This window comes from Suncus etruscus, chromosome 6 (genome assembly GCF_024139225.1).
Source record: "Suncus etruscus isolate mSunEtr1 chromosome 6, mSunEtr1.pri.cur, whole genome shotgun sequence".
NCBI lineage: Eukaryota > Metazoa > Chordata > Mammalia > Eulipotyphla > Soricidae > Suncus > Suncus etruscus.
In genome coordinates, this window is record NC_064853.1 from 118,198,421 (window position 1) to 118,224,157 (window position 25,737).

The following is a 25,737-nucleotide window of genomic DNA, read 5'->3' on the forward strand; positions in this document are numbered from 1 at the left end:
AGTGCTCATCTTTCAAATAGGCTCACACTAGAATGTAGGCGCTGCCAAAGAAAGCAGCACAAAGGAAGCAGCACAACATAATTGGAGAGCATTCGGGATGGCCTTGTGATGGTCCTTGCCTTGCTTTGTAACCTTGAGTCCTTGAGGTGGTCCAGACCCTGGTTTGTAAAATCACATGCCTGGGAATATCTGCTGTGCCTGCAATTGCCCTCTACCATGAGATTTTCTAAACACTCAGAGCTCGCACCTTTGTTCGGGGTCCAGACTAAAGCATGAGCTCTGCTGTGACTACCAACACAATTAAAATAATTTGGGGGAGGAGGGGCTGGAGAGATAGCACAGAGGTAAGGCGCTTTCTTTGTATGCAGCCAACACAGGACGGACCCTAGTTCAAATCCCGGTATCCCATATGGTTCCCCGAGCCTGCCAGGAGTGACTTCTGAGTGCAGAGCCAGGAGTAAACCCTGAGCAATACCGGCTGTGGCCCAAAAAACAAATAATAATAATTTGGGAAGGGGGGAGAGTGATGGTACTATATATAGTGTTTGCCTTCACATGGCTGACCCACGTTCCATTCCTGTCATCCCATGTGGTTCCTTGAGTCCCAAGCACCACTGAATATAGCCAAACATAAAAAGGTTGCAGTAATCATAGAGCAGGTAGGGTGCTTGCCAAGCATGCTACCAACCCAGGTTAAATTACTGGCATCCCCTATGGTCCCTTGAACCAGCCAGGAGGATCCCTGAGTGTAGAGCCAGGAATAACCTTTGAGCACTGTCAAGTGTGGAACTCAGACCAAAAAATAATTCTCTCCCAGACCCATTGATTTGAACTTGCACTTGTTACTGACTTGTTATAACCTGAAGAAAATATCTTTCTGAAAGTCCCAGTACATGGGGATCCGGAGAGATATTATAGGGATTAAGGCATGTGTCTTGGCTGTGGCTGTACCACCAGTGGTCACTCTAGCATCATGCGCCGTAGCCAAACTCCCTACCAGTAATCAAATGGGTGCCTTCCTAGTATGGCAAAAGGTACATCACCTCTTGGATTTACAGTGTCCCAAGTTGCATCTTGACCCTGACAGTTCCTAAAGGCATTTCTGGTAGAGTCAAGTGCAGGAGGGAGCAATAGTATAGCAGGGAAGATACTTGCCTTGCTAACCTAGGTTTCATCTCTGGCACCCAATACAGTTTCCTGAGCACTGCCAGGAATAATCCCTGAGTGCAGTCAGGAGTAACCCTCCCCCCACCCCCAGCATCATCGGGTGTGGCCCCAAAACAAGCAAAAAATAGAAGGAAGTGCAACTTCCGGAATTAGCTGGTGTCTGGTAATGGGTGGCGGAAGTGGGGGGTGGGACATGGGGACTTTATAACAGACACCCCAAGAATTTCACATTGAAGTTGACCTGGACAGTGAGATATCACACTTGAAAGGCGGAGAAGTTCTGGTTTGAGACTGACCTTTAGCTGCTGTTCTGGGTAAGTATTCGACTCCCACCCTCTCTGATTCCAGCCTCAGTTCCTGCTTTGCCCTCTATGGCTCAGGTCCACTCAGCCTCTATAGGGAGTGGAGGCTACATATACCAAGATATAGTATAGGCTATATATGTGTGTATATATACACATATACACTATATATATAAGTATAGTATATGGTATAGGCTCCCAACCTTCAGAAGGAAGATGTAGCCATCTTGGTTTAGTTGGACTGAGATGCCTGTAGTTTCGAACAAGAGCCTAGCAGGGCTGGAATTACAGTACAGCAGATAGGGCACTTGCCTTGCACACAGCTGACCCAGGTTCAAGCCTTGGCACGCTATATAGTCCCCTGAACCCACCAGGAGTGTTCCCTGAGTGCAGAGCCAGGTATAAATGGTGCACTGCAGGTGCCAACCTCCCCCCAAAAAAAGAAAAAAGCTGAATCCAGAACCCAGTGAGCCTCATTCTTTAGGGGGAGATGAGTTTCCAAGACAATCAGAACCTTGGGGAAGAGGTCTGGGAGAGATTGGTTATGAAAGCCAAGGGATGAGAGAATTGTGTAGGGGTAGCACTCCCACCATTGCTCAGGGGTTATTCCTGTCTGCTCAGGAGTGACCCCTGGGAGTGCTCAGGGACACCTCATGTAGTCAGATTGAACTGGAGTCAGGCAAGTATCTTAATCCACTGTATAATCGCTCCAACCCAGAACAAAAGAATTTTGCAATTAGGAGTATCACTTATGGCCTCACATGCCTGAGAGAGGGAAGAAAAGGTGGAAACCAAAGAAAAGGTGGGATGTCCCATTAAAAGATCTTAGAGGACACAGGAAGGGCCAATTCTTGGTATGATGGAAGATGAAGGGGGGAGAGGAGAAGCAGGAGTGGCCATGGATGTTTGCCTAAATTTGCCAGTGATTCAGAGAGAGTTCATGGCCAAATGTCTTCTACCCATGTTCATCCCTTTCCTGCTCTTCTCTGCTTGCATCCGTAAAGGATTGCCAAATCCCTGAAACCCTAATCCTCATTGTTCTGAAACTTTCTTACTTAATGAGCTACAGTCCTAAATTTCTCTCAGTTTACTCAGGGTGCAGAAACTTGGAAATCATTACCTTCTCAAAGCCTCCCACCAATAAGTCTTGGTTTGTGTTAAAAGCCCAAGAGGAACTCACGATACTACAGCAGGGAGGGCATTTGCTTCACACAGATCAACCAGACTCCATCCCTGGCACCCTGGCAGGCACGGGGGACCATATGGGACATCGGGATTCGAACCAACCACCTTAGGTCCTGCATCGGCTGTTTGCAAGGCAAACACCGCTGTGCTATCTAGGAGTGATTTCTTAAGTGCAGAGCCAGGAGTGAGCCCTGAGCAATGCCAGGTATAGCCCAAGATCTAAGAAAGCAAAGAAAAAAAAGAGGGAGCCGGAGTGGTGGTGCAAGAGGTAGGGCATTTGCCTTGCACGCACTAACCTAAGACAGACCACAGTTCAATCCCCTGGCGTTCCATATGGTCCCCCAAGCCAGGAAGATTTCTGAGTGCATAGCCAGAAGTAACCCCTGAGTGTCACAGGGTGTGGCCTGAAAACCAAAAAAAAAAAAAAAGGCAAAGAAAATAAGGCTTGGGGGCTAGAAAGATAGCATGGAGGTAAGGCCTTGCATGCAGAAGGTCGGTGGTTCAAATCCTGGCATCCCATATGGTCCCCTGAGCCTGCCAGGAGTGATTTCTGAGCATAGAGCCAGGAGTAACCCCTGAGCACTGCTAGGTATGACCCAAAAAAGAAAAAAAAAAAAGAAGGGGCCGGGTAGGTGGCGCTGGAGATAAGGTGTCTGCCTTGCAAGCGCTAGCCAAGGAAGGACCGCGGTTCGATCCCCCGGCGTCCCATATGGTCCCCCCAAGCCAGGGGCGATTTCTGAGCACATAGCCAGGAGTAACCCCTGAGCGTCAAACGGGTGTGGCCCAAAAACCAAAAAAAAAAAAGAAAAGAAAAGAAGGCTTGGAGGACTAAGAGATCCTGGGCTTTGTGCTCCTCCCCTTCCCAAAGCTTACCATGAGTAGCTTGAGTTGTCATTCTAATCTTCAAATATGTCCCATCCACATTCTCTTCCATTCCATTCTCACAGCTCCTTTTGTGAAGGAGGTTATTTTTTTCCCTCCTGTTTTACAGAGGAAGAAATGAAAATTTCAAGAGGTTGTCAAAGGTTGGAGAGACCGGAAAAGGGATTAAGATGAAAGACCTTTGCATGTTTCCAACTCTCATTCCAAATTCAGCAGTACACCTAAAGTGATCCCTGCGCACAGAGCCAGGAGTAAGCCCTGGGTACAACTGAGTGCCACCCCAAAATATCAAGCAAAAGGTCTACGAAATAAATTGATTGTAGGATAGAAGAAATAGTACAACACTTGCCTTGTATGTGCCATACATCCCAGGCATCCCATAGAGTTTCCCCAAACTCTCCAGGAGTAATCCCTTAGCAAATTGCCAGAATAATCCCTGAATATTCCCAGGTATGGTCCAAAAAACTTTTTTTTTTTTTTTTTTGGTTTTTGGGCCACACCCGTTTGATGCTCAGGGGTTACTCCTGGCTATGAGCTCAGAAATTGCCCTTGACTTGGGGGGACAATATGGGATGCCCAGAGATTCCAGGGATGCCCAAGACTAGCGCTTGCAAGGCAAACTCCTTACCTCTAGCGCCACCACTCCTGCCCCTATCTCTTTTATTTTTATTTTTTTATTTTTTTTTTTGGTTTGTGGGTCACACCCAGCAGCACTCAGGGGTTACTCCTGGCTCTACGCTCAGAAATCGCTCCTGGGAGGCTCAGGGGACCATATGGGATGCCAGGATTCGTTCCACCGACCTGTATGCAAGGCAAACGCGTTACCTCCAGGCTATTTCTCCGGTCTCCCCAAAAAAACATTTTAAAAAATAAAAGAAGGGGCCGAGCCAGGAGCCTGCCAGTCACCTTCATTTGGACCTGAACCTCTGATCCCTAGGGAGGGGGCACTATGAACCAGTTCCAGTGGAATGATGAACGAATGAATGTCAGTGAGTTAGATGGAGAGCTAGCACAGTAGGTATTTTCCTCTCAGGTGACTGACCATCCCTATACTCTGTGGTCTGCCAAACCCTGTCACGGGTGATATCTGAGCACAGAGCCATTAGCAAACTCCCAAACACTGCCAGGTCTCAAAAATAAAACGAACAATGGGGTTGGAGCAGTGGTGCAAGCCATAGGGCGTCTGCCTTGCACTCTGACCTAGGATGGACTGCGATTCGACACCCCCCAAATAAATAAATAAATAAATAAAATAAAACAAAAAGTTCTTTCCTTTTGGGGGGGGTTTGGACTACATCCGTTTGATGCTTAGGGGTTTCTCCTAGCTACGCACTCAGAAATCGCCCCTGGCTTGCGGGGACCATATGGGACACAGGGGGATCGAACCGCTGTCCGTCCTAGGCTAGCACTTGCAAGGCAGACGCCTTACTTCTAACGCCACCTCTCCGGTTCCTCCTTTTTTTTTTTTTTTTTTTGGTTTGGGTTTTTTTGGGCCACACCCATCAATGCTCAGGAGTTACTCCTAGTTCTGTACTCAATAATCACTCCTGGGGGCTAGCATGATAGCACAGCAGTAGGGCTTTTGCCTTACATGTGACCAACCTGAGAAGGACCCGGGTTTGATCCCCAGCAACCCATAAGACCCCTGAGCTTGCCAGGAGCGATTTCTCTTTTTTTTTTTATTTTAATTATGACAACAAAGATGCAAAGAAAGAGGACAGGGTAAAGTTACAGTGGAAGCCCAATCACCCATAAACAGAATTCTCGGTAGTCCCATTGATGATATCCCAGCCTTGAACTTTCAGCCAAAGAACATTAAGAAAAACAAAACTGAACCCGTGTACAATACAATTACTTTGTCCCTCAAATCCCCAGTTGTAGTACATACTATTTCTTAGCAGCATACAATATAATCTAAAGACATTAGACTTATGTAACTCCTTAAACTTTGAGGGCAAAGTACATTTCTCTAGTTCCATGCACATGCTAACTAGTTTAAGTTAACCTCAAAAGTTTTAGTGGCTTGTTTTTCTTAAGGATTGGAGTCAAGGGAACATAGTAAAAAATGGTATTAAAGTGGCATTTGTTTGCATAGGCCTACCAAAACATAAGGGACATGGAAAGACAAATTATTGTCTAAATACAAGGAGACCCTACCCCTGAAGTTTCCTGGCACAGGACTGACTCTAGGCTCCAGGCAAATTAGTTTGTCCAATTCAAGTCATCGTCTGTAGTGGCAATACACCTCCATTCCTCACATAGTCTCTGTTGTTGGTATCATGCTTCTGTATTAAAGATCCTGGAGTCTGCATATCCCATATTGCAGTCAGGATGGTGCAGAGCATCCTCTCGTTTCACCTCACACTTAAGGGGCACTAGAGAGAACCATGTCCTGTAGAGCAGGTCGTTGTTGCTGTCAAGTCTTCTCAGTGTAAACGGAAGTCTCTTTTTAAGAGGTCGATGTCAGACCCTTGGTAGTGTCTTTCCTGGTAGAGGAATGCTTCCAGCTGTTGCTATAAAAGACCTTGGATGTTTCGTAGAGAGCGATTTCTGAGTGTAGAGCCAGGAGTAAATCCTGAGCACTGCCAGGTATGACCCAAACACCAAAAATAAATAAATAAATAAATAAATAAATAAATAAATAAATAAATAAATAAATAAATAAATAAATAAAATTAAAAAATCACTCCTGGCGATACTCAGGACCATATGGGATGCCCGAGATCAAATCTAGGTGGGTTACATGCAAGCAAATGCCCTCATTATTGTACTACTATTACTCTGGCCTCAAAACTCCTTTTTTAGTCGCATACACACTTAGAAAATGAGGACCCACCTGTTGATTACCAAAGGATTCTGAAGGCAGCTAGAGAAATAGTACAAAATGATAGCATAACAGTAGGGCATTTGCCTTGCATGCTGCTGACATCCCAGGACAGACCCAGGTTTGATCCCCAGCATCCCATATGGTCCCCTGAGCCTGCGATTTCTGAGTGCAGAGCCAGGAGTAACCCCTGAGTGTCGCCAGATGTGGCTCAAAACCTAAAAAATCAAAATAAAATATGCTAGCCTTGCACGTGTCCACTCTGGATTTGATCCCCAGCACCACTTAGGGTCCCCTGAGATCGCCAAGAATGATTCCTAAGCACAAAGGATTCTGAAGGGTCAGAAGTTCTGAAATCTACTCATACCTTCTTTTTTTTTTTTTTTTCCCCCGGGAAGGACCAGAATGGAGGGGCTGGGACCTCAGCTTACCAAAGCTGTCCATTGTTCCCTATAGATGGCCACCAACCCCATTGGAAACCACATGGACTCTCCTGAACCCCGAGTGCTACAGGGAGGCGAAGGTACTCCCAGCTGCCCTCAGAAGGGCGAGCCTTTCCCTGCAGACAGCTCAGACCTGGTGAGTTCAGCCCTGGGGGTCTCCTGCTGGTTAGAATAGAATGTAGGACAAGTGGGTTGCAGGAGAATGGTAGGGAGCTTGGGGCTTATTGTGCACCGGGCGCTGTTTCCTTGGGACTTCACACAGCTGCAAGTTGGGGTGGGCTTCTATCTAGCTTTTGCATTTGAGACACTGAACAGGGGATGTTCAGAGACTTGAAAGGTCTTGAGTTCTCTGCACCTGGAATGATCAAAATTCAGAGGGATGCAAGGCTAACTGCTAGGAAGTGGCTTTTGTTGTTGTTTTGTCATTTTTGGGCCACACTCAGTGATGCTCAGGAGTCACTACTGGTTCTGTACACAAGTATCACTCTGGTGGGCTAGGGGGACCATATGGGATTGAATTCTGGTCAGCCATATATAAGGCAAGAGCACATGCTGTACTATCTCCAGCTCCATGTCTCTTTATTTAATTTTATTATTTTGGATTTCCAGACCTACCCCCAATAATAATTCAGGGGTCAGAGAGATACTGAAAGATATTTCTCCAGCTACAATTTAATATTTGGATCACATCCATCTGTGCACAGGGATTACTCCTGGCTCTGCACTCAATAATCACTCTTGGTGAGGCTCGAGGGACCATCTGGGATGCCAGGGAATTGAACCTGGGTAGGCCGCGTGCAAGGCAAGTGCCTTCCCCCACTGTACTATCACTCTGGCCCTCTACCTACTATTGAAACTCAACCCCAGCTTGTCTGGTTGTCAAAACTCCCCAGGCCTTAGAAGCTGGAGTGGTAGTACAGCAAGGAAGCTGCCTTTCATGCAGCTGACTCAGGTTCAATAGCTGGCATCCAATATGGTTCCCCAAGTCAGACCCAATTCCTCAGAGCAGAGCTAGGAATAACCCCTGAGCACCTCAGGGTGTACCTCACACTCAAAGAAAATAACTCCCCAGACCCCAAACTGCATTAGCTTGATTTTCCAGCCTCTGGGGAGCAGGGTATCTAGCTGGTAGTGTTCAGAGCTATGGAGCACACAGTAGGGTGTTCAGGGGTGGAAGGGAAGCATGACAACCGAGGAAGGTCTGGCCTCTGAGGGGTAGCCTCCAGGCGCTTCTCCAGCCTCAAGGTTAAGAGTGCAAGGAGAGGGGCCCGGAGAGATAGCACAGCGGTGTTTGCCTTGCAAGCAGCCGATCCAGGACCAAAGGTGGTTGGTTCGAATCCCGGTGTCCCATATGGTCCCCCGTGCCTGCCAGGAGCTATTTCTGAGCAGACAGCCAGAAGTAACCCCTGAGCACCGCCGGGTGTGGCCCAAAAATCAAAAAAAAAGTGCAAGGAGCAATGGACACTGAATTTGACCCTGGACTCATTTATGCGCAGCTCCAACAGACACAGACCTCTGATTTTCGGGAGAGGTGGTAGGACTTTTCTGCAGTCAGATGGATGTGTGTAGAGAAAAGAAAAGGGGTTGGGGGTCCCTGGGGGTCGTTTCAGAGTTGCTAGTCTGAGCAGGGATTAAAAGACTGGGGGGATCCTGGCGAACGCCCCATATCAGCCGGCTTGTCCCTAGTTGCAGGCATGTCTGCAGCAGTTCCTGGTGACGGAGGCCCAGCTGCGACAGATCCAGGCAAGCCTCCGGAGCTCCATGGACCAGGCGCTGAAGGGCCCTGCCAGCCCCTGCCCTGCAGTGCGCATGCTGCCTACCTACGTGGGCTCCATCCCACACGGCACTGGTGCGTAGGGTGAAATGACAGTGGTCGGTCCTTCGAGTGGACTCTGGGGTTGCCCGCCTCACCCCTGGCCAGCTTACTTCCAAGGCTTCCCCTGTTATTTAAGGGGGTCACACCCAGAGGTGCTCAGTTTTATGGGATGCTGGTGATCCAACCTGGGTCTGCTGAGTACCAGATAAGCACCCAACCCTCTGGACTATCGCTGGACTTGCCACCTTGACTTATTTTGGGTTTGGGTTTTTGTTTTGTTTTATTTTTGTTTTTGATTTTGGGCCACACCCGGTGGCGCTCAGGGGTTACTCCTGGTTTTGTTTTTTTTTTTTTTTGGTTTTTGGGCCACACCCAGTAACGCTCAGGGGTTACTCCTGGCTATGCACTCAGAAGTTGCTCCTGGCTTGGGGGACCATATGGGACACCGGGGGATCGAACCGTGGTCCGTCCAAGGCTAGCGCAGGCAAGGCAGGCACCTTACCTTTAGCGCCACTGCCCGGCCCCGACTCCTGGTTTTACACTCAGAAATCGCTCCTGGCAGGCTCCGGGGACCATATGGAATGATGGAATTCAAACCACTGTACTTTGCATGCAAGGCAAACGCCTTACCTCCATGCTCTCTCTCCAGCCTCTGGGTTTGGGTTTTGAGCTGCACCAGGGAGTGCCTTGGGACCATGCAGTGCTCCCCCACCTGCCAATCTGTGTTCAGTCCATTGGGCCATTATCCCAGCCTCTTTTCAGCCCCTTGATAACTCTCCAGGGTCTTAGAGAACATAAAGCGGCTGGGGGCACAGGGGAAGTGTTCTAGCCAATGCTTGTGCTCCAGAAAAAGGTGACTTCGTGGTGCTGGAGCTGGGGGCCAAGGGCGCCTTCCTCCGTGTTCTCTGGGTGACTCTGATGGGAACCGAGGGGCCCAGGATGACATCCCGGAGCCAAGAGTTCATCATTCCCCAGGAGGTGATGCAGGGGCCAGGCCAGCAGGTGAGGGGTTCATGACTCTCTCCTGGGGTCTGACTGGTGGGTGTGGGCTTTTGGAGGAGGGAGAAAGCTGTGGGCAGGGACAGAGCTGGGGGTAGGATGAGAGCTGGGGAAGCGGGGGCGGAGATGGAGCCGGGATTGGGATGTGAGCTGAACCCCACATCCTTGGGTTCACAGCTCTTTGACTTCGCTGCTCGCTGCCTGTTGGAGTTTCTGGGCCCCCTTCCTGAGATGGAGTACAAGTTGCAATTGGGATTCAGCTTCTCTTTCCCCTGTCAGCAGACAGCCCTTGACCAGGTAAGCAGGCAGGACGTGGGGGGATTGCACAGGAGCATCATGGCCCCAGGAAGGTTGTAGGGGAGTGACCTGGATGTTCATATGTGTGTGTGTGTGTGTGCGTGTGTGTGTGTGTGTGTGTGTGTGTGTGTGTGTGTGTGTGTGTGTGTGTGGTGTTTGGGCCACACCTAAGCTCAGGGCTTACTCCTCACTCTGTGCTCAGGGTTCACTCCTAGAGGTGCTGGAGGGACCTTATGAGGTGCCAGGGACCAAATATGGATCAGCTTCATGTAAGGTAAAGGCCCTCCCCACTGTGCTATCACCCTAAACCCATCACCTGAATTTCCTAACCCATTCCGCAGAGCACACTCATTTCCTGGACCAAGGGTTTCCGGTGCAGTGATGTGGAAGGACGGGACGTGGTCCAGTTGCTGCGGGAAGCCCTGGAGAGGCAGGACCTAGTGAGTGGGAAGGGGTCAGTTCACGGGTCTATGAAGTCCTGCTTGACCCCCTCTTGGTATTTTTGAAGCAAGGGTGGGGCCGTGCCCGGGAGAGTTCCCAGGAGCTCTGGGGGCTATTCCCACTGAGAATCAGACAACTGGGCCAGGGCTATAGGACATATATGTGCTTGTCTTGCACATAGCTGACCTGAATTCAATTCTTGGCATCCTATGGGCATCCCTGGGGCTGCAGGAATAATTCCTGAGTACAGAGCCCCTGAATATTGCCAGGTGTCATGTCGTCCAAAAGCACCCCCCAACAGCCCAAAAATGAATCAGACAACTGGGATGAAAGTTGAATGCAAAGGCCAAAGGGAACCAGGTAGTTTGGGGTGCTTGGAGGAGGGGACATATTCTATCATATATCAAGCTTGAGTCCTTTTGCTGACAAGGTATGAGCCTGAGTTCTCTCCCCAGTCCTATCCTCTTCATATGTTTTACCTGGGGGTAAATGCTCCCATTTTATAGGTAGGAAGACTAAAGTTTCCTATCTATAAATAAGGAGGGGGAGGGGCCAGCCAGGTGGCGCTAGAGGTAAGGTATCTGCCTTGCAAGCGCTAGCCAAGGAAGAACCGTGGTTCGATCCCCCAGCGTCCCATATGGTCCCCCCAAGCCAGGGGCAATTTCTGAGCGTTTAGCCAGCAGTAACCCCTGAGCATCAAATGGGTGTGGCCAAAACAAAACAAAACAAAAAAAAGGAGGGGGAGAGAAAAGAAAAAGATCTGGGGCTAGAGCAATAGTAAGCAGGGAGGGCACTAGTCTTGCATGAAGCCGACCTGGGTTCAATCCCCAGCACCCCACACGGTCACCAAGCCTTGCTAGAATAGTGCCTGGCTACAAAACAAGGAGTAAGTCCTGAGTGTCACTGGGTGTGGCCCAAAAACTAAAAGGCAAAACGATTTAGGGGCTGAAGATGGAGCACAATGGGTATGGTTCTTGCTTTGCCCATGACTGATGTCACCCCATAGGGTTTCTCAAGTACAGCCAGGAGTAGTCCCTGAGTGAAGAGCCAAACGTAAGCCCAATACTACTTGATGTGGCCCCCCAAAAGCAAACAAAAGAGATGAACTAGGACCAGAAAAGAGAAGGACAACAGTGGGTGCTTTCCTTGAACAGAGCTGACCAATCTCTGGCATCACTCCTGATCCCCACCAGGGGTGATCCCTGAGCACAGCTGAATATAATTCCATCCCCACCCCCAAAAACAGATAACATGCAGCATGGTAACAGGGAGTCAGGGTGAACTGCAACCCTGTAAGTCCTCAATCCCTGTCGCTGGGGGTGGCAACTGGCAACTTGAGACTTGAAGCAAGAGGAAGATCCAGCTGCAGAGAAGGAGCCCGGATATTTGAGGAGAGGAGAGAAAGCTCAGGCACACATGCCTGGTATGCGCAAGGCCCCTAGTTTGATCCCCAACACTGAATAGTCTGCTTCGATCAACTGGTTCCTCCACCTGGTCAGCTGAATATCACCAGGAGAGACCCTCAGGACTTCTGAGCACTGTTTAGGAGTCCTCTCTCCAAATAAAGAGGCTTGAGAAAATGCAAAAGCTGGTCATGTCCAAGTGTCCACCCTTGCTCTCCCACATTCTATGTGAATGGCTGAAAACCAGGGTTAAGAGAGAGCCAGGTGGGGGTGCTATTGCCTGCAAGATGGTTTTCAGTGGGTCACACTTGCTCTCCTTAATTCTGCAGGGTGACAGCTGAGATTTGTTTTTTGTCCACACCTGACAGTGCTCAGGTTTTACTCCTGGCTCTGTGCTCAGGGATCACTCCTAGTAGGCTCTGGGGACACTTATGGGGTGCTGGGAATTGAATCTGGGTACCTAAGGAACCTGCTGTACTATTGTTTTGGTCCCTGAGGTTTTGTTTGTTTTGAGGGCCACCCCCCTGTTATGCTCATGGCCGACTCTGGCTCTGTACTCAGGCATCACTCAGGCAGGCTCTGGGGACCATAAAGGGTGCCAGAGATTGAACCCAGGTCAGCCACATGCAAGACAAATGCCTTCCTGACTGTATTGTGGCTCTGGCCTGAGATTATAGGTCACAGGGCCTGGGGTTCAGGGGAGGCTCATGAGTCAACAGGAGGAGTCCCAGAGTCCAAGTACACACATGTTTTGTGGACTCAGGGTCTCCTGAGCATCAAGAGCCCTTCCCACCTCTGCCCTTTCTGTGTATGCAGGCACGCAGCGTGGATGTGGTCGCCGTGGTCAATGACACAGTGGGCACCATGATGGGCTGTGAGCCTGGTTCTGGGCCCTGTGAGATAGGCCTTGTTGTGGGTGAGAAGGGGCATTTGTGGGGGCTGGGAGAAGGGTCTGTTGCCGGGGGTGCCATCCTTATCGGGGGTCTACCCTGCAGACACAGGCACCAATGCATGCTACATGGAGGAGGCTGGCCACGTGGCCATGCTGGATGAGGACCGAGGCCGCGTGTGCATCAGTGTTGAGTGGGGGTCCTTTGGCCAGGATGGGGTGCTGGGCCCTGTGCTCACTCCCTTTGACCGCACCTTGGATCTCGAATCTCTGAACCCCGGAGCCCAGAGGTAACATGACCTTCTTGACCTTCTGTGCCTGTCCCCTTGTACCTCCACTTCCCTGACCCCTCTCCCTCCTGGACTTGAGCTTCCAGAACCCTTCAGGGCAGAGGGAGCCCTGGCAGGTTTGAAGGAGCAAGGGTCGAGGACAGGAGAGATAGTGCAGACTCAGGTATTTGCTTTGCCTGCAGCTGACCCAGGTTTGATCCCCAGCATTCCATATGGACTCCCCGAGCATGCCAGGACTGATACCTGTGTGTAGGGTCAGGAGTAACCTCCGAGGAACATCCATTGTGGCTCCCCACCGCACCCTCAAATATATAATGTATATGTATATAGATAGATAGATATAGACATAGATATCCAAGAGGAAGTTAAGGAGGGCACCCCTCGTCCCCTTTGAGATCATTTGCTCCTCTGCAGAGGCTCCCTGAAGTGAACTGGTGGAAGAGGGGTCTGGGGAAACTCTCAGCAGTGTGGGTAAACTTCTCCTGGTAGTTTATACAGATGGAACCTCTGTTTTGGTCGCGCCCCCAAATGATCTGTCTTGGAGGAGGCACTTGGAGCAGTGGGTGGGTATATGAAAGATTTAAAATAATGCCACTGGTGCCAGAGAGATAGCACAGTGGTAGGATGTTTGCCTTGGATGCAAAAGGACCGTGGTTTAAATCCTGGCATCCCATATGGTCCCCTGAGCCTGCCGGGGGCAATTTCTGAGCATAGAGCCAGGAGTAGCCCCTGAGTGCTGCTGGGTGTGACCCCAAAACAAAACAAAAACAAAAAAAAAACAGCAAATAACACAAAACAAAAATGCCACCAGAGGGCTGGAGTGGTCCCAGAGTAGCACAGCAATAGGGTGTTTGCCTTGTATGTGGCCTACCTGGGACAGACCCAGGTTTGATATGGCATCGCATATGGTCCCCTGAGTCTGCCAGGAGCAATTTCTGAGTGCAGAGCCAGGAGTAACCCCTGAGTGCCACTGGGTGTGGCCCCAAAAATAAAACAAACAAACAAAAAAAGCCACTGAAGAGAGTACAGCTTAGAGGGCACTTGCCTTATACCAGGGGTCTCAAATTTGCGGCCCATGGGCTGTTTGTGGCCCTCCATACATTTTGTGGCCCTGCCCTAGAGGAATCCTTTTTTGTTTTGTTTTGTTTTAGTTGTTTGGGTCACACACCCCCAATGTTCAAGGCTTACTACTGACTTTGCACTCAAGGATCACCCCGACTTTGCCTCCTGCGGCCCCCAGGTAAATTGAGTTTGAGACCCCTGCCTTACACAAAGCTGACCTGAGCTTGATTCCCATGATCCCATATGGTTCCTTGAGCACTGCCAGGAGTAACCCCTAAGCATTGTTGAATGAGCTCTCTCATAAAAATAAAGAAAAGACTCCATGTGTGTTTCGCTCCACAGATTTGAGAAGATGATTGGGGGTCTCTACCTGGGGGAACTGGTACGGTTGGCGCTGGTGCACTTGGCCCAAGCGGGGGTCCTGTTCGGTGGCTGCACCTCTTCTGCTCTGCTGACCCCAGGCAGCTTCAGGCTAGAGGACGTGGCGGAGATGGAAGCGTGAGTGGGAGCTGGGGGTTGTGAAGCAGTGGCCGGGGGCTGGTCAGCTCTGTCCCCAGGATGTGGATGATGCTTCTGGGCTACCCTCCTGGAAGCTGTCCCTGTACCCTACTATCTCCACAGCTCCTGGGCGCTGGAGCCCCACACATGCGCCGTCCTGCAGCGCCTGGGCCTGAGTGTAGGAGCAGCAGACACGATGTGGGTGCAACACCTGTGTGTGGTGGTGTGTGCACGGGCAGCCAGGCTTTGCGCTGCGGCCCTGGCCGCTGTCCTTTCCCGTCTCCAGCACAGCCGTGAGCAGCCAGGCCTCCAGCTCTCTGTGGCCATTGGTGGCCGAGTGTTCGAGCAACTGCCCAGGTAGTTGGGGGGGGGGGGAGAGGGAGAGAAAGGGAGAGAGAGGGAGATAGCCAGAAAGAGAGGGAGAGAGGGAGGGAGAGAGAGGGAGACAGATGTGAACAGTGTTGGGGAGACAGATGTTTCAAGGACTAGAGTACCAGCTGGGCATTGAGGTACCAGCACCAATCCGGGAGCAGCCCCCGAGCACGTCGCTCTTTCTAAGCTTCCAAAAGCATCGGGATGGCAGGTGGCAAGAGTGATGGAGTCCTTAAAGGTGTGGCATGGCAAGGACCCCGGCAAGGTTCTTTCACTGGAAACTGGGTAAAGAAAGATTTCCAAGTAAAGGGATTGAAACCAGGGGCTTCACTAGCCCGGGCAGCCAGAACTGAGCGGCAGGCCCAGGAGTTGTCTGTCTGTCCTAGTTTCCTCAAGAACCTACGGGAGACTGTGGGGTTCCTGGTTCCAGAGTGCGAGGTCTCCTTCCACCGCTCTCTGGACGGCAGTGGCCAGGGTGTGGCGATGGTGACCGCCGTGGCTGCCCGCCTCGCGGCCCACCAGCGCCTGCTGGCCTCCACCCTGGCACCTTTCCGGCTGAGCCGAGAGCAGCTGGCGTCTGTGCAGGAGCAGATGCGTGAGGCCATGGCCCGGGGTCTCCGAGGAGAGGCTTCGTCTCTTCGCATGCTCCCCACTTATGTCAGAGCCACACCTGATGGCAGCGGTGAGCAGCTGGGGTGGGGGTGCTGGGACACAGACTCGTGGGGGGATGACCAGCGGGGGGCTGGCATGGTGGAGCAGTGCCAAAGCTTGCCAGAGCGAGGGTGTGGTCTGAGTTGGGCCAGAGCTGGGTGGGAGGGGATTTGGGGTGCAGTCACGTGGGCTGGGCCGGGGCTGTATGGCAGTATGCATGGTCCAGATGGGGCGTGTTGGGCTGGTACTGTGCTAGGTGCAGGCCCAGGCTCAGGCCGGGTTGCTCCACTAGCTTCGCCCTCTGTCCACAGAGCGTGGGGACTTCCTGGCCCTGGATCTTGGGGGCACCCACTTTCGAGTCCTCCTGGTGCACCTGGCGGCTGGGAGCGTGCAGATCGCTCAACAGGTTTACTCTGTCCCTGAGCATGTGGCCCAGGGCTCCGGACAGGAGGTACCTGCAGGAAGGAGGGGCCTGGGGCCTGGACAAGGGCCAGTGGGACCCCCTTTCTAACCTGCGCACCTCCCAGCTCTTCGACCACATCGTGGACTGCATCGTGGACTTTCAGCAGCGGCAGGGCCTGAGCGGGCAGAGCCTCCCACTCGGTTTCACCTTTTCCTTTCCCTGCAGGCAGATGGGCCTAGACCAGGTAAAGGTAGTGCTGGGAGGGACCAACCCTGGGCTCTGCTACCCTCATGTTCTGTGGGGGGATGACTGGGAAGTAGGTAAGGGTGCTAGGGTTGGAACCAGAGAGTCAATACAACAGTATTGGCGCTTGCTTTGCACATGGTCAGCTCCTGTTTGATCCCCAACATCCCGGTGTCTCCTGAATCCTCCAGGAATGATCCCTGAGCACAGTCTGAGCACCTTTGCATGTGAATCCCAAATCAAGCCAAAATGATTCCTGGGTTGGGTGACCGGGGAAAGTCAAAGCCCCAGTTGGGCTAGACTCAGCCTCAGTTTTTCCAGAGCTAGCAGAGTGGGGGTGGCCTGGGATACGGAGGGATAAGGGCAGCTCTGGGTCCCCAGGAAGCCACTTGTGTCTCCCACGCGTTGGTATACAGACCAGCAGGAGCCTAGTCTTACCTCTGAAAGGGGCTTTAAAAGTTCTCTAGAGAGGCTGGAGCAATAGCACAATGTGTAGGACATTTATCTTGCATAAAACTGATCCAGGTTAGATTCCTGATATACTATATGGTCCTCTGAATACTGCCAGAAGTGACTTTTGAACGCAGTCATGAGCATCACTGGGTGTGACCCAAACCTCCCCACTAAAGAATGAGCACTGCCTGGGCTTAAATAAAAAATAAAGGCCCCGGAGAGATAGCACAGCGGCTTTTGCCTTGCAAGCAGCCAATCCAGGACCAAAGGTGGTTGGTTCGAATCCTGATGTCCCATATGGTCCCCCGTGCCTGCCAGGAGCTATTTCTGAGCAGACAGCCAGGAGTAACCCCTGAGCACCGCTGGGTGTGGCCCAAAAACCAAAAATAAAATAAAATAAAATAAAATAAAAAATAAAAAAAAATTTAAAAATAAAAAAAATTGGGGCCAGAGAGAAAGCATGGAGGTAAGGCATTTGCCTTGCATGCAGAAGGATGGTGGTTCGAATCTCGGCATCCCATATGGTCCCCTGAGCCTGCCAGGAGTGATTTCTGAGCATAGAGCCAGGAATAACCCCTGAGCGCTGCTGGGTGTGACCCCAAAACAAAACAAAACAAAACAAAATTGGGGCTGGAGAGATAGGACAGGGGTAGGGCATTTGCATGCAGCTGATCCAGGACGGACAGTGGTTCAAATCCTGGCATCCCATATGACCCCCATGCCTACCAGGAGCTATTTCTGAGCAGACAGCCAGGAGTAACCCCTGATTGCCACTGGGTGTGACCCAAAAACCAAAAAAAAAAAAATAAGATCTGTTTTTTTTGTTTTTTGTTTTAGGCCACTTCTAGTGGTACTCAGGGGTTGCTCCTGGCTCTGTGCTCAGAAATTGCTCCTGGCAGGTTCAGGGGACCATATGAGATGCCAGGGATCGAACCCAGGTCCATCCTGGATCAACAGCATGCAAGGCAAATGCCCTACTCCAGTGCTATCACTCTGGCCCCTCTTCTGTATTTTTTGGGGGGAGATTGGGGTTTAGGAGTCTCCCTAGTGGTGCTCAGATTCTGGGGGCCACTTCTGGTAATTCTTTGTTTCCGTCTGTGCTCAAGTTCAGCATTACTGGACCACAGTAGGTGGTTCTGGGGGAGGCATGTAGAGACAGAGATTCAACCTTGGATTCCTGCTTGCAGCCCCAGAAGTGCTGGAATCAAAGCTAGGTTGGTCTTGTGCAAGGCAAAACCCTCCCTTGCATCCTATCTCTCCATCTCTCGAGATTTGCACGTTTTCTTGTGAGTAGGGTGGGAAGGACTGTGTCCCAGTCAGCTATGCTTGCTGGGATCAAGTTGGCATATGGGGCCACAGCTGGACTCCCTGCTTCCTGTTTGCCTGACCAGTTGATGTTCCACTGAAGCATCCCAGAAACCTTCAGTGCTGTGTTTCCTCAGAACCTGGCACAAGTCTGCGTGACTGTTTGGGTTACACCTGGGTTGCATTGTAGGGGATCACATGGCAGAGATGCAGACGACATTCGGAATGTGCAGCAGAGTGGGAGATCCAATTTGTCACCTCATGGCTACTTGTCTACACTGGATTTTCTTTCTTTTTCCTTCTCTTTCTTCCTTCTTCCCTTCCTTCCTTCCTCCCTTTTTCTTTTTCTCTTCCTTCTGTCTTTCTTTCCTTCTTTCTTTCCTTCCTTCCTTCCTTCCTTCCTTCCTTCCTTCTTTCTTTCTTTCTTTCTTTCTTTCTTTCTTTCTTTCTTTCTTCCTTCCTTCCTTCCTTCCTTCCTTCCTTCCTTCCTTCCTTCTTTCTTTCTTTCTTTCTTTCTTTCTTTCTTTCTTTCTTTCTTTCTTTCTTTCTTTCTTTCTTTCTTTCTTTCTTCTTTCTTCCTTCCTTCCTTCCTTCCTTCCTTCCTTCCTTCCTTCTTTCTTTCTTTCTTTCTTTCTTTCTTTCTTTCTTTCTTTCTTTCTCTTTCTTTCTTTCTTTCTTTCTTTCTTTCTTTCTTTCTTTCTCTTTCTTTCTTCTTCTCTTCTTTCTCTTTCTTCTTTCTTTTCTTTCTTTCTTTCTTTCTTTCTTTCTTCTTTCTTTCTTTCTTTCTTTCTTTCTTTCTTCTTCTTCCTTCCTTCCTTCCTTCCTTCCTTCCTTCCTTCCTTCCTTCCTTCCTCCTCCCTCCCTCCCTCCCTCCTTCCTTCCTTCCTTCCTTCCTTCCTTCCTTCCTTCCTTCCTTCCTTCCTTCCTTCCTTCTTTCTTTCTTTCTTTCTTTCTTTCTTTCTTTCTTTCTTTCTTTCTTTCTTTCTTTCTCTCTCTCTTTCTTTCCTTCTGTCCTGGGTTTTCTTTTTCTTCTTTCCTCCTTTCTTCTTTCTTTTTTCCTTTTCTCTTTCCTCCTCCCTCCCTCCCTCCCTCCCTCCCTCCCTCCCTTCCTCCCTCCCTCCCTCCCTCCCTCCCTCCCTCCCTCCCTCCCTCCCTCCCTTCCTTCCTCCCTCCCTCCCTCCCTCCCTTCCTTCCTTCCTTCCTTCCTTCCTTCCTTTCTTTTCTTTTTCTTTCAATTTTTGGATCACATTTGGTGGTGCTCATGGATTACTCCTGTTCTGGTGGTGCTTAGTGGGAGGACTATATAGGATGCCAGGATTAAACCCAGGTTGGCTGTGGGCAAGGCAAGTATCCTTCCTCCTGTACTATTGCTCTGGCCCACATGGTAGGTTTTATTTATTTTTTTGCCACACCCAATCAATTAGGTCCGGGTGTTACTTCTGGCTCTCTGCTCAGAAATTACTCCTGGCAGGCTCAGGGAACCATATGATGCCAGGGATCTCAGCCACATTGGCTGCATGCAAGGCAAATACTCTACCCCCTGTGCTATCACTTTGGTCAACATGGTAGATTTTTTTGGGGGGGGGGGCCATACCCAGCAGTGCTCAGAGGTTACTCTTGAGTCTGTACTCAGAAATCACTCCTGGTAGGCTCGGGGGATCATATGAGATGCTAGTGATTGAACCTGGACAGTCTCTATACCATCTTTCTCCCAAACCCTGTTCCTGATTTCCAGCCTCTATTCCCTCCCTCCCCAGTGATGAAGGACCCTTCCTTTCTGGCTGCTTCAGATCAGATCCTCAGGTTCACAGAACCTTCTAGAATAGAAGGACAGAAAATCTGTGGCTTGGGGCCAGAGCAATAGCGCAACAGTAGGGCGTTGGCCTTGCACGCAGCTGTCCCAGGACGAACCTCGGTTTGGAGGTCCTGAACACCATTGGGTGTGGCACAAAAACAAGACAAACAAACAAACAAACAAAAGAGAGTACAGAGTGTAGAGTCCTTTTTTTGTATCCAGGCATCCTGATACCCTATATGGTCCCCAGGCACCTCCAGTAATGATTCCTGAGTGCAGAGCCAAGGATAAGCTCTGAGCAGTGTCAGTGTGGTCCTCCCAAGTGAATAAACACTAAAAAAGAAAAATGTAGGCTAATTTTTGGGGGGTAGGGGTAACCCTGGGTGTCTTTTTATTTTATTTTATTTTTTTTTTGCCAAACCGAAGTACTCAGGCTCTGCATTCAGGGATCAGTCCTGGCAGTGTATGGAGAATATGGGACATGGGACTGAACCCAGATTGGCTACATACAAGGGAGGCATCCTATCACTGTACTATCACTTGGGCTCAGTCCTGAGTGTCTTATTTCCTGATGCCATCTGGGTTTGCAGGAAGGAGCACTGGACACAAAGCCATTGACCTAGGACTCAGGCTTGGGAGGGAATGCTAGGAAAAACAAAAGGAAAGTCAGCCTTTAGGGAACAGTGGGAGGTTCTCATTCCCTCCTTCTTCACCCTCCCCAGGGTATCCTCCTGAACTGGACCAAGGGTTTTAAAGCCTCAGATTGTGAGGGTCACGACGTGGTGCGTCTGCTTCGGGAAGCCATTGAACGCAAACAGGTAAGCCAGGGGTCTGGTGAAGACTGGGGTGGGGCGGAGGAGAGCCTCTTCAGGGGAGCAAAGAGACCCCTTGGTGGGTGGGGTGGGGGAGGCCTCTGCATGTCTAGACCTCTAGGTCCAGCGCTAGTTGCTATGGTGACCATGTTGCCTAGCAACTGAGCAGCGTGTCCTTTTGTGCGCAGGGAGTGGAGCTGAATGTGGTCGCCATTGTCAATGACACGGTGGGGACCATGATGTCCTGTGGCTACGAGGACCCCCAATGTGAAGTCGGCCTCATTGTTGGTGAGGCCAATGTCATCTGAACCCCAAATGTCTCCTGTGAAATCTCTGGCTTAGGAGAAACACAGAATCCTCTGCTCCCACTCTGGGGCACCTCAGAAGCACAATAACATTTGAGGGGCGGTAGCTAAAGTCCAGCTTAGCTACAGTTTTTCAGTCTTTCGGGTCAGGGCCAGTTGGAAATGGACCTGAATTAGGAAGTCAGTTGGGCACACACTAGGTCCACCAGGGGCAAACTATGATCATGAGTACTTCACCACCCCTCAGGCTCTTCTGAGACTTCCCCTTTCAAGGGAGAAGCTGTTTGCTGAAGGCAATGGACAGAATGCAAGAATACCTGTTTCCAGGGCTCCTGAGGAGGGTTTAGTGGGGAAGCCCATGGCTGGAGGACACAGTGCTAGGAACTGAGGGCATAGGAAGGGGGAATAAAAATGTCAGATCTTTCCCTTTCAGTGGCCAGTTGGGGCTGGGCAAAGAGGACAGAAAAATATAGCTTAGGAAGGAAGGTCCCTAATTTTTCCAAAGGGGAACAGCAACTGAGCTCAGCTCCAGCACAGCCTGTATAGTTGAATTAAATGCATCTCCCAAGGGTGACGAGACTGAAAAAATGAGGGGTGTGGTAAGAGGGTAGTTTGTAAGTAATGAGGCTGGAGAGGCCAAAGAATTCATATAGCTAGTCAGGCGCTTACCTTGCACACGGCTGACAATGATGCAATTACCATGCACGTGTTTTATCCCTGGTACCCTATATGAGCCCTACCAGGAGTCAATCTCCAGCACAGACCCAGGAGTAGTCCCTGAGCATGGTAGGGTGTTACCGCAAACAAAAAAGAAAAAAAAAAAAGAAAAGAAATATAAAAGAAACTAGGCTTGAAAGAAGGGAGGAGCCAAAGTGATAGTACAATACAGGTGATACGCTGTTTGCCTTGAGTACTATTGTCCCTGACACCGCATAGATTCCCCACAGTGACCAATAGGGTCACTCCTATGCACAAAACCAGGAATAGCTGCTGAGAACCACCAGATGTGACCCTATGGGGATGGGGGGGGCGAACACATTAAAAGGAAGGATTGGGCTAGGTGGGGAAACAGATTCTCTGGACCCCAATCTTTCTGCCTGTCTCCTTTTGCACTTCCAGAGAGGTGGGTTAGGTGATTGGGAGGGACACATTGTAACACGGGGTGCTGGGATACGGGGTACATATCTTGCCTTTCTCTGCTTCTTGGTTTCAAGGCCAAAGCCAACTACCACTTTCTCTTGGCCACATTTTCTTACTATTTTGAAAATTCTTTGCACTTCATTTTTGGAGGGGGGGAGTGGTGACTTCAAAGCATTACGCAGGGAGCCTGGGGACATTCCTAAAATACATGCCCAACTGGGGCCGGAGAGATAGCATGGAGGTAAGGCATTTGCCTTTCATGCAGAAGGACAGTGGTTTGAATCCCGGCATCCCATATGGTCCACCGTGCCTGCCAGGGGCGATTTCTGAGCATAGAGCCAGGAGTAATCCCTGAGCGCTGCCGGATATGACTCCTCCCCCCAAAAAAATGCCCAACTGGTTTGTATGACTCAATGCTTGAGTAGAGGGATGTAGTGCCATGTGGGGTCCTCAGGGCAATCTCAGCAGTGCACAGGGAGCCATATGTTGTTGGGGATTGAACTCAGGGTCTTGTGTATGCATGGCTGCACGCTCCCTTTGAACCCTCTCTCTGGCCTTCTCTGCACTTGTTTCCTTTTTGGTATGTGTGTGTGGGAGAGTCATACTTGACAGTACTCAGATCTTACTCCTAGCTCTGTGCTCAGGGATCAGTCCTGGCAGGCTCAGGGGACCCTATGAGGTGCCAGGAATTGAATCCTGGTAAGTTATGTGCATGGCAAGTACCTTATGCGCAGTGCTGTTGCTCCAGCTGGTGCCTGCAGGTTTGACTAGTCTTGGGGCTCGCTTAGCAGATAGTGGGAGCCTGGAACACATCTGCCAGGACTTGACAGAGAGGCAGATTTTTGAAGTGCCCCCAATGGGCCAGGGAGAGAAGCACTTACGGAGGAGAATGCAGAGGTTAGGAGAGGTGGCTCTGGTTGCCTCAGTAAAAGGAGATGGGGCAAGTGGGGAGCACGGAGACTTGAGAGGTCACAGAATTGCCCCAACTTCTGCCCATCTGCAGGGACAGGTACCAATGCTTGTTACATGGAGGAACTTCAAAACATGGCAGAATTCCAGAATGTGGCTGGCGCTGCTGGAGACTCAGGCCACATGTGTATCAACATGGAATGGGGTGCTTTTGGGGATGATGGCTCCCTGGATACGCTCAGCACCAGATTTGATGCAAATGTGGACCAGGCTTCCATCAACCCCTACAAACAGAGGTCTGGGCTGACCCCTGGAGTTGTGGAGGAGGAGGGCACTGGTGCAATACACACACACACACACACACACACACACACACACACACACACACTTTCTCACCACAGGTTTGAGAAGATGATCAGTGGAATGTACCTGGGAGAGATCGTTCGCCATGTGCTCCTGCACTTAACCAACCTTGGGGTTCTCTTCCGGGGCCAGGAGTCCCAGCGCCTTCAGGTTCAAGACATCTTCAAGACCCAATTTCTCTCTGAGATTGAAAGGTGCCTGCCCCACCACAGCAGAGATAGCGCAGCACAGGCAGGCTTTTTGTATGTGGAAGTGCCAGTTCAATCATAGACTGCAGAGTCTATGAGTATTGCCAGGTGTAGCCTCCTGTTCCTCCCAAAAGAAAGGCACATAACTTGCTTTTATGCCCAAAAGGACTCTTCCTGGGTGCATTATATTTTATGGGGGGAGGGCAACAGTGCTCACGGCTTCCTCCTAATTCTGTGCTCAGGGTTGCTCTCTGGCAATGCCCGGAACCATATGTGTTGTCAGGGATGGAACTGGGGTGGGCCACAGAAAAGGCAAGATCGCACCTTCCCTGCTGTGCTATATCTGGGTGTGGAGACTGGGGCAGTGAAGTCTCTAAGAGCTGGGAAGTGACATAGATGCTGCCCCCCTGGGGCATTTCTCTCCTGGCCCCAGTGACAGCCTGGCTCTGAGGCAGGTCCGCACCATTCTGGAAGACCTGGGACTGGTGCTGACCTCCGACGACGCCCAGATGGTATTGGAGGTGTGCCAGGCGGTGTCTCGGCGGGCAGCCCAGCTCTGTGGGGCTGGTGTGGCTGCCGTGGTGGAGAAGATCCGGGAGAACCGCGGCCTGGACAAGCTGGCAGTGTCAGTGGGCGTTGATGGCACCCTCTACAAGATGCACCCCCAGTGAGTTGGGGGTGCCAAGAGGGCCCGGGAGGCATGGCCAGGAGAAAAGGGGGATCTGGTGTGGGATCGGACTCAGTCCTTTCTCTCCTCAATGCAGCTTCTCCAGCCTGGTGGCGGCCACTGTGCACGAGCTGGCCCCTCACTGCAAGGTTACTTTCCTGCAGTCTGAAGACGGGTCTGGCAAAGGGGCGGCCCTAGTCACTGCTGTCGCCTGCCGCCTGGCCTCTGTCACCCGGGTCTGAAGAAATTGCTGGGAAGCAGCTACCCATGACACCAGGACCCCCAGATCTGCCTTGGACCCAGATTCCCTCCCACCTTCTCCCCAGGGAGGGAGCACCAGGTTAACAATATATATATAATTTATTTACATTCACGTCCGCTAAAATCCCTACGCGCCCCGGCAGCCGGCAAGGCTGTGTACATAAGGCCAAGTGTAAGTGCCCCAAAGGGCACTCAAGACTGAGTCGGGGCACCACCTCCACATGCCAGATACCCCCTGTGCAGGGGCAGCGGCCGCCATGGGCACGACACAGCACGCACACTCGCCCTGGTCCACCCTGGGACTCACCGTGGGCAGGGCTCCACGAAGCCAGGGGCTGGGGACAGGGTAGGCGTGGTGGGAGCTGGCAGCCCCTGGTGGGTGGGAGAAGCGGGCAGCATGGACCAATGGAGAACCACACCAGTTGGGAGACACTGAGGGCAGCGGGGGTGCTGCGCAAGATGCCTGTGTGTGCGTGTGTGCAGGGGCAGGGCGATGGGCACATGGGTGAAACGAGCACACAGACATGCAGGGGCGCGGGCCCGTGGCAGTCCTGTGCCTGGACCCAGGGGCTGCCCTCTGTCCGTCTGTGGCCCTCGGGCCTGCAGGCCGGGAGCAGGGTCTCTCCACTGGGGGCCCTCCCTGCAGGCACCTGAAATGTTTGCATAAGATCGGGGGGTGGGGGGCAGATCCCTAGCCCGGCGTGTGCGTGCATGGCTGTGGATGCGGCCCCCTGGCCAGGGACGAGAGGAGGTAGCATGGCACGAGCAGACACACACACGCACACAGACAAACGCACACACGCGCAAAGACGCACACGCACAAGGTCCAGGCGCTGGCCCCGGGGACCCCCAGAAGAGTGAGTGTGGCTAGGGCCTGAGGGACCGGCAAGGTGGGGCGGGATCTGTCCTCTGCGGGGGCCTGTCCCCAGGGTGTCTGTCTGTCCCGGGTGGGTGCCAAAGCTGGTGAAGTGTGGGCGCCGGCGGGATGGCCCTGACCGGTCAGCTCAGCACTCGGCTTCCGACACGGTGAAGAGGCCTGAGTCGGGCTGGCCCAGGCCGGCCACGGCGGCGGCCAGCTGGCTGAGGTTGCCGTTGGGGAAGTGCCGGGCCTCCCACAAGTTCAGGATCATGGCCGTGGGGCTGGGCTTGGAGGCGAAGAAGCTGAGATGGCTGCAGAAGAGGGAGCCCATCAGAGCCTGGCCTGGGACCCACCCAGACCCTGTGGCGAGGACAAGGCCTCCCTCTGCCAGGCACACCGGGTGGCCCTAGGGCAGGTGGGGACCCTGTACCCTCGTCAGGTGCTCGGGAGGCACCACTTACGGTCTCACAGGTCCCGCCCGCCTCGGAGGCCTCTCCCCACCCCATTTCCCAC

At 51.5% G+C, this 25,737-nt stretch overlaps 2 protein-coding genes across 3 annotated transcripts in view; one reads left to right on the top strand and one right to left on the bottom strand.

Moving 5' to 3' along the window:
* Positions 1–6,759: 6,759 nt before the first annotated feature.
* Positions 6,760–24,449, top strand: HK3 (hexokinase 3). Its single transcript, XM_049775694.1, has 19 exons — positions 6,760–6,939; positions 8,490–8,652; positions 9,467–9,621; positions 9,796–9,915; positions 10,257–10,390; positions 12,584–12,675; positions 12,755–12,938; positions 14,343–14,498; positions 14,622–14,858; positions 15,092–15,110; positions 15,279–15,552; positions 15,833–15,972; positions 16,049–16,168; positions 20,443–20,538; positions 20,721–20,820; positions 22,981–23,182; positions 23,288–23,443; positions 23,871–24,104; positions 24,202–24,449. The coding sequence occupies exons 1-19, from the start codon at positions 6,817–6,819 to the stop codon at positions 24,344–24,346; spliced, it is 2,850 nt and encodes a 949-aa protein (XP_049631651.1). The 5' UTR covers positions 6,760–6,816; the 3' UTR covers positions 24,347–24,449.
* The window catches only part of UNC5A (unc-5 netrin receptor A), a 64,159-nt gene continuing 62,867 nt past the window's right edge, over positions 24,446–25,737 (bottom strand). For both annotated transcript variants that reach the window (XM_049775693.1, XM_049775692.1), the window contains one exon: positions 24,446–25,535. In XM_049775693.1, the coding sequence (XP_049631650.1) occupies positions 25,370–25,535 (166 nt within the window). In that variant the 3' untranslated portion in view covers positions 24,446–25,369. The remainder of the gene's footprint in view (positions 25,536–25,737) is intronic.

What these genes read in the sequence shown, in the direction of transcription:
- HK3 (XM_049775694.1), top strand. Translation starts at nt 6,817, where the DNA reads ATGGCCACCAACCCCATTGGAAACCACATGGACTCTCCTGAACCCCGA. An exon ending in GGCAGATGGGCCTAGACCAG is followed by an intron (nt 16,169 to 20,442) that starts GTAAAGGTAGTG and finishes CACCCTCCCCAG; the next exon opens with GGTATCCTCCTGAACTGGAC. An exon ending in ATCAACCCCTACAAACAGAG is followed by an intron (nt 23,183 to 23,287) that starts GTCTGGGCTGAC and finishes TTCTCACCACAG; the next exon opens with GTTTGAGAAGATGATCAGTG.